Consider the following 14,326-nt stretch of genomic DNA (forward strand, 5'->3'; position numbering starts at 1 on the left):
CTGTCAACTGGCACGCGTCAATCTCGGAAGCCGCGAATACCCACATTCAACATATACATACACACGGAGAGGGCGCAGTAGCTATATCGTTCTGCTGTCGATCACGAGGGCGGGGATATTCGTTTGCCTACCGTGGCGGGCGCACTTCCATGGGGGCGAAATGCGAAGGCGCTGGTTCGCTCGTTTTACGTGCACGTTAAAGAGCTCCGAGTGGCCAAAACTCATCTCGAGCCCCTCCATAATCCTCATCTCTCACAGCCATCATGTATTGTTCCGGAACGTTACAGCGATCAATTAATGAATTAACTAACGCGCATATGCAATGTATTAGGAGAAATTGCATGCGATTAGCCAACGCAGCATTCTAGTATACAACAAAGCCAATATTTAATCAAATACTTTAATCAAATACCTTGTCCCCCTGGAATAGGGGGACAAGTCCAAGCAGTTTACAACGCTTCTGCTTGATCAATTGATTGATCGTCAAACGAAATGACGGTCAATTTTATTTATTTATTTATTTATTTATTTATTTATTTATTTATTTATTTATTTATTTATTTACTTATTTATTAGGCATCCTAAAGGCCCAAGAAGGCGTTACTAAAGGCGGGGGTGGTGTGTGTGTGTGGGGGGGGGGGGGGCAACATAAAATAATTGCGTAACTTATAGAAACAGCTGAACAAAAAAAATTGAATTCCATACACAGCAAGTACAGTGGTGTCAAGGGAGTCTAACGACACATTTAGACTATTATTCATAATAACAGCTGGCACAACGTGCGAAAATATAGAATTCTAGAGGCACATAAATAAAGAGAACACAGAATGAAATAGGCAAGAAGTGAGGAAGTCGGCAACAGGAAATTGAAGAAATCGGTGACCGAGTAGTGAGGAAGCCGGCAACAGAAGCAGTCGAGTGGGGTGAAGGAATCCAGCAAAACGGGATAAGACTGCGCATTAAACGAGGAGCGCTGAGGTACATGGAAGTGAAGAAGGAGAAGTGAAGTGATGACATTACTGTAATTAACGTCAAAGAAAGCTTTGCATATCACCGATTCCCCCATATGCGTGGGAACAATCATGGAAATATCAGCATAACTTATATGGGAATACGCATAAACAGAGTTCACAACACGAACCACGTGAAATATTGTTCAAGGTAATCGCGGCTGCCAAAGGTAATCAAGCGGCTGCCAAAGCTACCATTTACCTACTTTATAGCTGCAATATTGCCGACTTGTCGCTACCATAATAATTCGACTGTGTAATAAATCCCTTAGTGTCCTATGTCACTTTAGTTATTGGGTAAGAAAAATCGAGTACGAAAAATTAACCGGGTGCTTTTTTGCGAGTAAACGGAACTATTTTGGTTTGATTTATTTGCATATGTCATAGATTACACCATCGATAGACTTAATCTAGGTCCTTCTGAAGTATTTTAGCATTATCCGCTGTAGTAGTCGCGCTGAACAAAACATAGTCGTCTGCAAGTATATATGTGATGTCACACCTTCAGTAATATAATTTATGTATAATAATAACAACAATGACACGCCCCCAAGAACGGAACCCTGAGACACCCCGGACGTAACTCTCTGTGAACGTGACTTAACTCCATTTAGAACCACGAACTGCGTAACGTAAGGTCGTCCGTGACCCGTGAAACAATCTGAGAATAAATATCGTACATTATCACTTTTCTCTACGAGTAAAGAGTGTGGTGCCGTATCAAAACGCCTTTCTGAAGTCTGGAAAGATGAAATCAACAGATGGAAATCATTTATCCGAAGCAGAAGTAAGATCATGCGTGAGTTCAGTTAACTGTGGGATACATGTAAAGCATTTCCGAAATTCATGTTGAGAAGGTGTAATCAGATAATGACGATTGTGCTACTATGTTCGTGAAAAAAATATGTCCTGAAGTTTTGCAGCCAACATGTGTTAAGAAAAATCATTCGGTAGTTTGCTAAATCGTTTCAAGGGCCAGACTTGTGAATAGCTAGGAACTATAATAGCGGTTTTTCAGTCATCTCGTTTACAAGCCTCCAAAGCGATTTATCGTAAAAAAAAAACCTTCAAGTACCGGGACACTAATGCAGTACAAGATGCGAAAAGAACCTTGGGTAAGCTATCATGTCCACGAGCGGTGTATACAAGCTTTTGAAGACTAACCCTGGCAGCAACAATTGTATGCCGCGCACACTGATTACGATATCATCCATATCACCAACATCTGTAGGCGTGGAGTTCACACGAGCATCAGATGGAACTGAAATAATCGTTGAGGCATTCCGATTTGCCGATGTCATCACGAACAATGAGATCACCAAGCAGGAGTGGGGATATACCGGGTGTTTCAGGGAGCACTTTCAAAAACTTTTTTTTTAAAATTGATTGTGGCAGATAGCACTATCTAGTCCATGAGCTGGTCATGGACTTTTGCACAAAAAGTTGAAATGCCTAATCAACTAATTAATAAAAGCTCACCAACTAAGGTTTGAACGAATTACCGTATGGCACATATTGCAATTTATAAATTATAGCCGGGGAGTTCGCAAGGCGGATCCACTTAAAACGAATTCTCGGGATCACGCCAGTTGCGAGATATTAATTCCCGAACTTTGCGGAGAAGTTCATTGGTGTTCCAGTTACTTTTGTGCTTCAATGCATATCACGACCTTTTGTTAAGTGCAACGACAGTGCATATTTAACGCAAGTCTGACAGCGCTTATCATAACTGGTGTCATCCACACAATTCTTTTCGAGTGGATAATGCCGTCTCACCCGCTAGAATTTGTAAATTGCAATATGTGCCAGAGGTAATTAGTTAAAAAACAATTAGTGAATTGTTGTTAATTAGCCGATTATGCTTTTCAATTTTTTTGTGCAAGTAATGTCTGCGCCTTAGAGTAGACCAGCTTATGGACTAGAATTCTGCTATCTGCCACAGGTAATTAACAAAAATTTTTTTTGAAAGTGTTCTCTGAAACACCCTGTATATAGTACTACATCGTTACCGTTACTTTTAACGTGATCACAGAATTCCTTGGGTTTATCTTCTAACCGCATTTAATAGATTCAAGATAGCTGTCTTTTGCAATGCGTGTCGCAACCTTGACTTCCTGCGTTATTCCTTATTGTTTTACAGCTTTCTTTTTTTTTTTTTTAGCATAGTCGCTGTTTTGAAAAAAAGAAGAATAAACTCTCTACGTTTCTCCTTTCTTTTTTCTTTTTTTTTCGCGAGACGGCGCAAGTTGTTTGTAAACCAAGGCTTGCTTTTGCCTTATCTTGCCATGAGTATCGACGATGGTGCAAATCGATCCCGCAGATCGGATTTTCTGCTTCAACAACAACCACAGTTTATTGACACTCCTGATTTCTGTATGTGTTTCAAATGAAGTAAAATCATATAATAGTCAGTTATATAGCAGCTCACTTGTTTTACCTACATCTGTGTGTTTTTTTTTTTTCGTTTTTTTTTGCACTTTTTCCAGGAATTACATGTGTAGAGCTAACCAGATCAGGTTGATTAGTCAACAGCAAGTCTAAATTGTTATTTCTACGTGTTGATTTGAGGATAGTCTGGTCCAGCGCATGCAGATTCACTAACTTCAACATTCCCACATTACAACATCCTGTAACATAAATGTTGGTAGATGATTCGGCTCCTTTAATATCAGGTAAGTTGTCCCCGCCGGTTACCATAATGTCTGCATGCACTGCATCGAGTAAGCTTTGAAATTGAGTGACGGTGTTCGGCGAATATTTTGGGGCATGACAAAAACTGCACACTGTTATCGCCAAGCTGTTTCGAACTTAAAGTTTGCAAAAGACGGCATCGCACGCACCAACGTCGACTTGTATTTGACAGGAGAAAATATTCCTATCTACCAGAACAATTACGCCACCACCACGTGCGTTTCGATCTCTTCGATAACATGTGTATACCCTGCAGGAAAAACCTCATGATCACACGTATCCTGGTATTAGCAATATTCGGTACCTGGAACAACCGAGGGCTTAACGGTATATTTATGAGCGAGCAGAACTAAGTCATCAAGTTTGTGTTTGACATACTGCGGCAATTTAACAGGTGGAATGAAAGACCGACGGAGCTAGATAGGCACGCTCATTTCTGCAGTGCAACTTTCCCTGTTTTGTCATCATAAACACATCTTTGTCCATTCAACAAAATATGATCATACCTAAGCGTTTCTTTATCACTGTCTCTTCTTCTGTGACTTTCCAAAGTCTCGTAATTTTTTTTCTTTTCTTTTCCTCCGTACTGCCTCAGAGGCGTCTTGTTAATTTTTTTATTGATTGTTTAATTTGAGAAACGTACGTCATTGCTAGAGCATTTTCCATATCACCTCGCGTTATCACCCTTTAAACATGAAACAACTTACTGTTTGTGGAATAGAGGGAGATACAAAAGCGCCAATGTTAACAAATTTGACAAACAACATAAATCAATAAAACAAGCAACGCAACTTCTGTAGGCTTACTGTAAGTATGCCGATGATCTCTACATTTCGAACTGCTCAGCGTAATCGCTAAAAAAGAAAAAAAAAGAAAAGAAAAAAAGCCCCGAAGTACACGCACAAACAGTGCCTGTAGGAAAGACGTCAAAGGAAATTTGAAATTCAGGTTACTCACCAAAAGTTCTCCTCCGAGGGTGTTCTCTCAATTCTCGTGTCAATGCTCAGGGACTGAGACCGGTGAAGATGCAGCATGCTAATGAATATGGCAAGGATAAGGAAAAAAATTACAAAGCAACAAGTTCTCTGTTCGCGTGTGCAAAGACGGCGATAGTTTGGTGAACGTCCCCATGCAGTTGCACGACCTGCAAAGGCTTCAACGGCGTCGTTATCTCAGCTGGCCGCAGACAATTGCTAAAAATTATGGGGTTTTACGTGCCAAAACCAGTTCTGATTATTAGGCACGCCGTAGAGGGGGACTCCGAAAATTTGGACCACCTGGGGTGCTTTAATGTGCACCTAAACCTAAGTACACGGGTGTTTTCGCATTTCGCCCCCATCGAAATGTGGCCGCCGCGACCGGGATTCGATCCCGCGACCTCGTGCTTAGCAGCCCAACACCATAGCCACTGAGCAACCACGGCGGGTTGACAATTGCTATACTCTATCGGCAAATAAACGCTCTATCGCTCGTAGCATTCCGATGAAGGGAAGCCGGTGGACGCTGTTCGCATCCTGCCGACTCCCTGATTATTCAGCTACGATATGTGCGATGCAACTCATTACATTCGGCGCGGATAAAACGCCTAACGCTGGCCTTGATTTGGCAATCTATTAGTTCCATTTTCGGCATCCAATATATTCCAGTGAATAATAGGTTAGAAAAGCTTTGTCTGAGGACCGCGCAACGAGCGCTAGAACGCGAAATTGTAGTTGTAACGTTAACAGACAGGAGTAGGAGAATTGATTAGAGTGTACAGTTGTGTAGCCCATATTCTATTGAGTTGCAGTGCAGGCAGTAAGGCAGTTGCAGTGCAGGCAGTAAGATTCTGGAGATTACGTAAGAAAAAAAAAAAAAAGAAAAAAAAAACGAATCAGAAGGGTCGTTATACTTGACAGGCATCCTGTCGGTCACCATCTAAATAAGATAAGACAACGCGTTGGTTACAAGAATGCCAGTAAAACGGTTTTAACAGGTAATCTCGGCGCTCATTCAATTCCCTTTGGGTGTTCGTTGTTTCCTACTACTAAAGCGCTGGCCCGGAACACTAAAAATTCAAAGGGAAATGCAAAACCCACTGACAAAAACAAAGGGAGCTTATATATTTGTGACTTTCTAATTCTGTTTACTTTCTGTTGCTTTTAGAGCATTGTGACGCTGTACTGCCACAAGAGCATGATTGGTTCACTTGATCATTGTATCTTTCGTTTTCTTAATCACAGGTGCCGCGGTATGGGGAGTTCACGCTGAAGGACCCTCGTCACCGAGCGCAACGTAGTTGCAGATAAAGAAGCTATTACCTTTCTCAAGAAAACGAAAGAACATGCGTGCAAGACATCCTTACCGGTAACGATCCACGAGGCTGCAGCAACGTCTTACCAGGACGACGTTTCGACTCAGTGGCAGAACGCTGGAAAACTTCATTTCTGTGCAACTCAAGTACCGCAATTTAGCGCGCTATCGCTGAAGACGTCCCAGCTTTTCAAGAACAACGGTGTGGACTTTCTGGCCTAGTTGATCCGACTCTGGTGCTCCTGTTCATGCCGACGCGTCGGGCCCTCTGTGGTACCCCTGGCTTAATAAGTTTCAACGAACTCCGGTGTTTCTTGGAGACGACGCATTCTTCGACGCTACGGTGCCGCTCGGTAACTGGCCAGTAGAAGTGCTCGGCCATCTGAAGATTCCCGGTCAAACGGATTTCGGTGACTTCCTACACGAAAACTGCTTTGCCACTCTGCTGTGAGGCCCATGAATGGATACCTCTCATCGATCAGTTCCTGCGTTTTCTGAAGTCACAGATCCTTAAGAATAAGGCGCTGTGTTGCCGATGGACAGCTTGTTTTATGGTATACCACAGGACCAAATCCCGAAACTACTGCTGATTCACGGGGTCCCGTTAACGCTGGTAATTGTGTAAAACTTTGTCACAAGTGCCGAGTCGCGGGGTGGCGTTGCCGCTGTTGACAGCGCGCTTTTTACCCGGACAAACTTTTATTAAGTTAGTTTCAGCTGAACGTTCTGCTGTACTACGTGGACGAAATTGCCGACCTACTGCTGAGTCGCGGCGCCGCATTGCCCCCCGACGGCCTGACTATACGTTGCCGAGAGGAACTGTGAGACACACTGCCGAGTCATGATACACCCGGCACTGGTGGCCTCGTACCGAGGTGACGTTTCGGCCCTTTGGTGGATGCAGCAACATCACCGCATCGGCGCTCTGGGGCGGGGCCATACCGGCCCCTGCCTGCGGCGCGTGCGTGACTCGGCGGGCGCTGGGTGCGCCCACTACGCGGCCAGGGGAGGCCACGTCCGCGCGCTAAGGTTCCTGGTGCTCGCGGCGGGTCTGCGGCCCCAAGAGAGGGACGCCTTTGGCAGCACGGCGGCGCACGAGGCAGCGGCAGCCGGCAGCACCCGGGCTCTGCGCTGGCTGCTCGCGCGCACGGCGTGCCGAGCCGACGACAGGGACTGCCACGGGGACACAGTGCTCCACGTCGCCGCAAGGTGAGACGACATAGGCTCGTTTGTTTTTCAGACTCGGTATACAGTGGTGAAATCTTTCACGTTCACCGGGTTTGGTAAGCGATGCAGAAGTACAAAAAAAAAATAAAAAAATAGGGGCAACTTCACACTAGTGGCAAACAGCGAAGCTGGCGACTCCACCTAGCTTTATCTCGGTTCGGGCAAGTTTTTGCGAGGTTATGCTTCGAGACTCGGCCGTGTTTTGCGCAAGATCATCGACAGCCCAAGGAGCAGCGAGCACTCGGTCATTAAAGTATCGGGACGCTTCTGGACGCACAAACACTTTTTTTTGCTCGGTTTCGCGGGCTCGTAACTCCGGATTCACCTCGAATCGCCGACGTTTCGCCGCTACCCTTTCAAGCTACCCAAGAGGGACTTTTTCTTGAATCCCCAACGTCCTCCACACTGCATGAAAAGGAAATGAGACAGGTAGTCAACTACAACGGAAAATCTGCTTTGCTATTCAATAAGGTGGGACAGGAACGTAGAAGGATGACAAGGAAATCTAGAGCGGGAGAGAGAGCGTGCCTAAACACGCGCGCAGACATCAACAAAAGGTAACACCAGTCAATGCTAAAGTCGTTCGAACAAGTCTCTTCCTAAAAAAAAAAAAAAAAAAAAAAAAAAAAAAAAAATGTAGCCTTGCCTTTGATATACTTGATGCAACGGCCAGTTGATGTCAATTTTCCGAAATGGTTCATTTTAAAGGTGGTCACACATGGAAAGAGAGCTTTACTATACTACGCAAAACTAGCTACATTATACTATGACGATGCACTATACTACACTATAGTGTACTGTATCATGCCATACTGTACTCTGAGGTTGTCGGACTCTTGCATACCGATTTCAGACATCGTTCAATTTCAATTTACAGTGTAAAGGTGTACAGTATAAAGAAGGTAGAAAAAAACGCGAACTTTCCGTTTGTTGCTCCAACCTGTGTACCGCGGAACCGTCTTTGAAGGCTTCGCGAACTTAAGTGCACTCTGAGGAGCTTAACGTAATTCTTTTAATAAAAAATGTTTGATGACGCTTAACGTACTTGTCTACTGCTTTTTGGTTTCAAAAGTGCCATGATTTCGTTGCGCTTTGAGAATTAGGGTGACAAGACGCCAAGTTGCGCAACGATATGTACTTGCAGGCACCTGGAAAGCCTTGAGTAGCACGAGCATATGCCACTTCAAAAAGGTTGTGTACAGTGTTTCAGAGTAGCGAGATGATCAATGACTGAAATTTCAATACTGTGCCCAGGAGCGAAAGTCGTTGTCAAAGCCTGACCTTGACCTTGACCTCCCTATGAGATATTTATCTCATAAGACCAACTAGTGCTGCAATACAGGCTTTGTGGTACAGGCATCTTGGAGTACGATTGTAGTGCATATATAGACGAGGACCCAAGAAGGCACACGAAAGACGCAGACACGGCGCTACGCGTCTGTGTCATTCATGTGCCTTCTTGAGTCCTCTCTATATGCGCGACATGCGTACTCCACGATTATATCATAAGAGCGAGTCTTGAAAGTCGCCTCCTACAGTTGAAGAATAGGAATTTGTTCATGTCCATTAAGTTGCATTATGAAAACCTACTCAAGACACTGAGTACTCAAGAAAACCTACGCACCAGACACTAAGAAATTCATCCGAAAACATAACTTTCGTCGTCTTAAATATATTGAAGAAAGCCGAGTACACAGGCTTGTATGACGCAGGTTTAAGTTTCTTACAAGGCGGTTAGGTCCACTTGCGTTGCGTCTGTATACTTCTCTGTGATACTGTGCTTGTCTTCACGTGTTTCTGTACTTGCTTCTGTGCCTTGTTCTCAATCGCGTGCGGTACATTGCATTACCGTTCGCCATCGTATAGTCTCTCGAAAAGTTAGTCTTCCCGGAAGGACCTCGGATAGCACGCAAGAAAGTGTCGCGCATTCTTCTCGCATTTCTGCGAGAGCCAGGACAGAATGACACATGGTGACATATTTGGCGCGGAAAGAGACGCTCAGGTGGAGCAATTGCCGGCTAGGTCTGTCAGGCTAACACAGCTTGTATCATCATCATCATCATCATCATCATCATCATCATCATCATCATCATCATCATCATCATCATCATCATCATCATCATCATCACCACCACCACCACCACCACCACCACCACCACCACCACCATCCGTTGCTTTTGAGCGGCTTACCTTCAGCGTTTTCTATGAATGAAGAAGTTCAGCCCCGCAGTGGTGGTAGATGTCTCCCTGGTCCGGCGCTCGGTTGTTTGTAAGGGTTCTCACCTCAAGAGGGGGCCCTATATAGACATTCACAAAGCTCTCTGGGCGCCCCTTCTCCCACGACAGCAATGGTGAAATAGTCGAGCACCAGCCGCTGCTGTGGGAGGTAGACTAGTGCTGCCGCCGGGTACCTATACCGGTAAAATAGGTACATGCGCGCTCCTGGCCTGGTGCTAGGCAACTACGGGAGCTTCACTATAGGGAAGCACACCCACCTGATGGGTATATTGCCGGATCGAATGTAACTCGGCAGCTATTCTTTTGAGAGTTTTTTGTCGTTTTCTTTGTCTTTGTTCTTGCACAGCAAGCATAGCGGTTTGTGTGACCCTCTGCCGAGCGATGCACCTCGGGAAAGCCGGATGACTGGCCGGTGCGGCTGCTTGTACCAGTCTTATAAACCGGTGGGTGCTCGGCGGTGGGGATCGAAACACGCACCTCCCGCAGCCATGCGGGGGGGCGTCCTACTCAGTTTGCAACGGCTGCGGGGTGCTATTCTGGAAACTGTAAAATTCCGCGATGTTGGCGTTTTGAGCCAAGCAGAGAGGCTGTAACAGCCCTGTCAGCTCATCAGAGCTCACGTGATGGAGAGTTGGACAATACAAGTCGTTTTTTTTTTTTGTTCGTAAGAAACTATTTGAAATTGACCGGCCATCTTCGATAATATTAAGTATAACATCAGGATTGTCAGCAATGTGCTCTCACGAACAATCTTGACGTAAGAGCTTTTTGTGAATACGGGCCGGGATTTGTTGGCAGCCTGAAGCAAGAACGATACCGGGACAACATGCAAACTTCCCGGTGTGGTCAGAACACGTGCTCAGGCCAATTGGGCAGGAAATAGGAAAATTTTATCTCGACCAAAGCGATTCTTTACCCAGTTGCAAAAAACTCGGAAAGTTGTCGAGTTCCCCTCTGCAACCCTGTTTCGGCAGCTCTACTCTAGCGTTAATAGCTCCTTTCTAGAATACCCCTTGAGAACACACGCGCTTGCTCGTTTTTTTTTTTTTCTTTTTTCGGGACCGTCTTACAGCTTCAGGCGGAATTGTTTGAGAATCAGGCCCGATGGAAGGTGTTTGGGAGCAAATATGCGCACTTTATTTATTCGCGTTTGCACAGTAGCTCTCGCAAACGAACAAACAACCACAAGAGAAAAAAAAAAAAAACGAGTTAAGTAAAACTGCAAGAAAATGTTGCAAACGAACTTGAACGTAGAAGGAAGGTAGACCGTGAGAGGGTTGTATGTTTTATTTTTAAACTCAATAGGGGGACTCGCTGGCTGCTAAATGACTCGAGGTCGGTGGCGGAAAGCTGGCCTAGTGAGCCGGCCGACGCACAAAAGCGAGTGTAATACCACCCCCCCCCCCCTCTCTCTCTCTCTCTTCCTCCCCATGGTTCTCGAATAACTGTGCAGCGGGGTTGAAGCTAGAAGTTTACAGGTTCACCACGGTGACGCACTGGTTATGGCGATCTACTGCTAATCACGATATCACGGGCTCGATTTCCAGTCGTCGTACGCATAGTACTATGCCGGGATTCCTAGGAACGTTTAAGGGACCACTAATTAAATGATGTAATAAACCAGTTTAGATTAATCATATATTCTTTCAAAACTCAGTTGTCGTTGATTTCGCGGTATGATATGCAATCATCATCATCATCAGTCTATATTTATGTCCATCGCAGGACGAAGGCCTCTTCCTCCGATCTCCAATTACCCCTGTCTTGTGCTAGCTGATTCCAACTTCCGCCTGCGAATTTCCTAATTTCATCACTCCACCTAGTTTTCTGCCGTCCTCGACTGCGCTTCTCTTCTCTTGGTATCCATTCTGTAACCCTAATGGTCCACCGGTTATCCATCCTACGCATTACATGGTCTGCCCAGCTCCATTTTTCCCGCTTAATGTCAACTAGAATATCGGCTATGCCCGTTTGTTCGCTGATCCACACCACTCTCTTCCTGTTTCTTAACGTTAGGCCTAACATTTTTCGTTCCATAGCTCTTTGTACGGTCCTTAACTTGTTCTCGAGCTTCTTTGTTAACCTCCAAGTTTCTGCCCCATATGTTAGCACCGGTAGAATGCAATGATTGTACACTTTTCTTTTCAACGACAGTGGTAATCTCCCTATCAGGATTTGGTAATGCCTGCCGTATGCACTCCAGCCCAATCTTATTCTTCTATAAATTTCTCTCTCATGATCAGGGTCCCCTGTGAGTAATTGACCTATAGATAAACGTACCCCTTTACAGACTCTAGAGACTGACTGGCGATCCTGAATTCTTGTTCCCTTGCCAGGCTATTGAACATTATCTTTTTCTTCTGCATATTACTCTTCAACCCCACTCTTACACTTTCTCGGTTAATCCATTTCTCCTCAATCAGTTGCTGTAATTCATCCCCACTGTTGCTGAATAGGCCAATGTCATCTGCAAACCGAAGGTTGCTGAGATATTCGCCGTTGATTCTCACTCCTAAGCCTTCCCAGTCTAAGAGCTTGAATACTTTTTCTAAGCATGCAGTGAATAGCATTGGAGAGATTGTGTCTCCTTGCCTGACACCTTTCTTGATAGGTAACTTTCTACTTTTCTTGTGGAGAACCAAGGTTGCTTTGTAATCCTTGTAGATATTTGCTAATATATTCATGTATGCATCCTGTACTCCTTGGTTACGAAATGCCTCTATGTATTCGCGGAAAGGAATAAGTTCGCGGAAAGGAATAGGCTCCGAATAATGAATACCTTCTTCAGGAAGCGCAGCAACAGGAGGTGGACCTGGAAAAGCCCCAATGGAAAAACAAGGAATGAAATGGATTTCACACTCTCTGCCGATCCCAGCATAGTGCAGGATGTAGAAGTGTTAGGTAGGGTAAAGTGCAGTGACCATAGGCTAGTGAGGTCTAGAATTTCTGTCAATTTGAAGAGAGAAAGAATAAAATTAGCCATGAAGAAACAGGCCAACCTAGACGCAGTAAGGGTAAAAGCAGACCAATTCAGCCTGGTGCTAGCAAACAAATATGCAGCTTCAGAACAGGAAGGTAAATACAACATAGAGGTAATGAATGAAACCATAACTAGGTCGATCTGAGAAGCAGCAGTTGAAGTGGGAGGTAAAGCACCAAGGCAACCAGTAGGTAAGCTCTCCCAAGTAACAAAGTACCTAATAAAGAAACGGCAAAACATGAAAGTTCAGATCTAGAGATCAGATAGAATTCGCTGAACTGTCGAAACTGATCAACAAGAAAAAATTAAGGGATATCCGAAATTATAACGTGGAAAAGATTGAGGAAGCAGTAAAATGTGGACGCAGCATGAAATCAGTGAGAAGAAAACTAGGCATAGGACAAGGCCAAATATATGCAGTGAAAGATAAGCAGGGTAATATCATCAGCAATTTCGATGACATAGTAAAAGCAGCGGAAGAATTCTATACTGACCTGTACAGTTCCCAGAGCAGCCAAGCTACTTTCATTCGAAGTAGTGGTGAACAGGATACAGAGGCACCTTCTATAACTAGCGATGAAGTTAGAAGGACCTTGAAAGACATTACCTGAGGAAAAGCTGCTGGAGAAGATGGAATAACAATCGATTTAATCAAGGATGGAGGAGATATCATACTTGAAAAGCTTGCGGCCCTTTATACGCAATGCCTCACGACTTCAAGTGTACCAGCAAGCTGGAAGAACGCGAACATTATACTCATCCTAAAGAAGGGAGAAGTTAAAGAATTGAATAATTATAGGCCCATTAGCTTGCTTTCAGTATGGTATAAAATATTCACCAAGGTAATTTCAAATAGAATCAGGGATGGATCATATATCCATGTCATCAACCAGGTAATAGAGAAATCTGCGGAGTACAATCAACCTCTCTATGTGGCTTTCATAGATTATGAAAAAAAAAATTTGATTCAGCAGAGATACCAGCAGTCATAGAGACATGATATTCAATACTTGAAGAAAAAAAAATTAAGGCCGAACTTCCACTTCTTAGATTTTGCGCCGAAACTCTAACGCCGATACGTCATCGTGACGTCATGAATTTCAAAGCGTTTCCACTCACTCGAGCCATTTTTGGCGCGACGAAAATCTCGAAAAACGTGCTAAGTTCAGTCTTCGGCTCCTTTTAGAATACGATGTAGTCCGTCGTTAATGGCAAAAAATTAACTATAGGACGAAGCTGACGCCGTGAAAATCCATGAAGTCATGATGGCCAGGTGCGGGAACTTCAAGGCAGCGTCGCCACCTGCCCTTTCGGTGTTGTGTCTTATCTGTCGTCTTACAAAGCATTCGTTCACGGTAAATGTGCCTTCTCTAGGCATTGTCGAATGATAATTTACTAGTATACAACTCAGCTTATTTTTTTTTCTGTCCCTGCTAATTAGAAGGCTCTCAGGATGGCTTCCTTAGTAGCCTATAGGCACAGCTTTGTGACGTCGATGACGTCACAGAGATACGTCACAAAACATGGGATGACGTAGATAATGGATGCGTACAGTTTGATGCACGACCGCGCGGCACGGCGTCTTACTCGAATAATTTAAAAAATCAATATCTTGACAAAAGTTCGGCTTACTTTTAGCAGCGAGATTCGTGCTTTCAAAAGATGAAGCGCCAACAGTGACAGCACATTAGGAAGGATTAAAGACAGGACAGGCGCTTCCTATGCACCAACTAGCCCCACAACGTGTTTTACTGGAGATTCGTGCTAATTAAGGACATAAAGAGACTATAAGATTAAAACTAGATTAGTGGATTACACTTCTCTAATTTCTAGCCTGCCTCGACCAAAAGCTTGGTACGTCAGGAAGCAGGCAAATCGGAAGTGCGGA

General features: G+C 44.3%; 1 protein-coding gene across 1 annotated transcript in view; it reads left to right on the forward strand.

Annotated features, from left to right (window-relative positions):
• The first annotated feature begins 6,819 nt into the window (after positions 1–6,819).
• Positions 6,820–14,326, forward strand: part of LOC119446316 (uncharacterized) — a 519,665-nt gene continuing 512,158 nt past the window's right edge. The window contains exon 1 of the mRNA XM_049664069.1: positions 6,820–7,202. Within this exon, the coding sequence (XP_049520026.1) occupies positions 6,835–7,202 (368 nt within the window). The 5' untranslated portion in view covers positions 6,820–6,834. The remainder of the gene's footprint in view (positions 7,203–14,326) is intronic.

This window comes from Dermacentor silvarum, chromosome 3 (assembly GCF_013339745.2).
Source record: "Dermacentor silvarum isolate Dsil-2018 chromosome 3, BIME_Dsil_1.4, whole genome shotgun sequence".
Lineage (NCBI taxonomy): Eukaryota > Metazoa > Arthropoda > Arachnida > Ixodida > Ixodidae > Dermacentor > Dermacentor silvarum.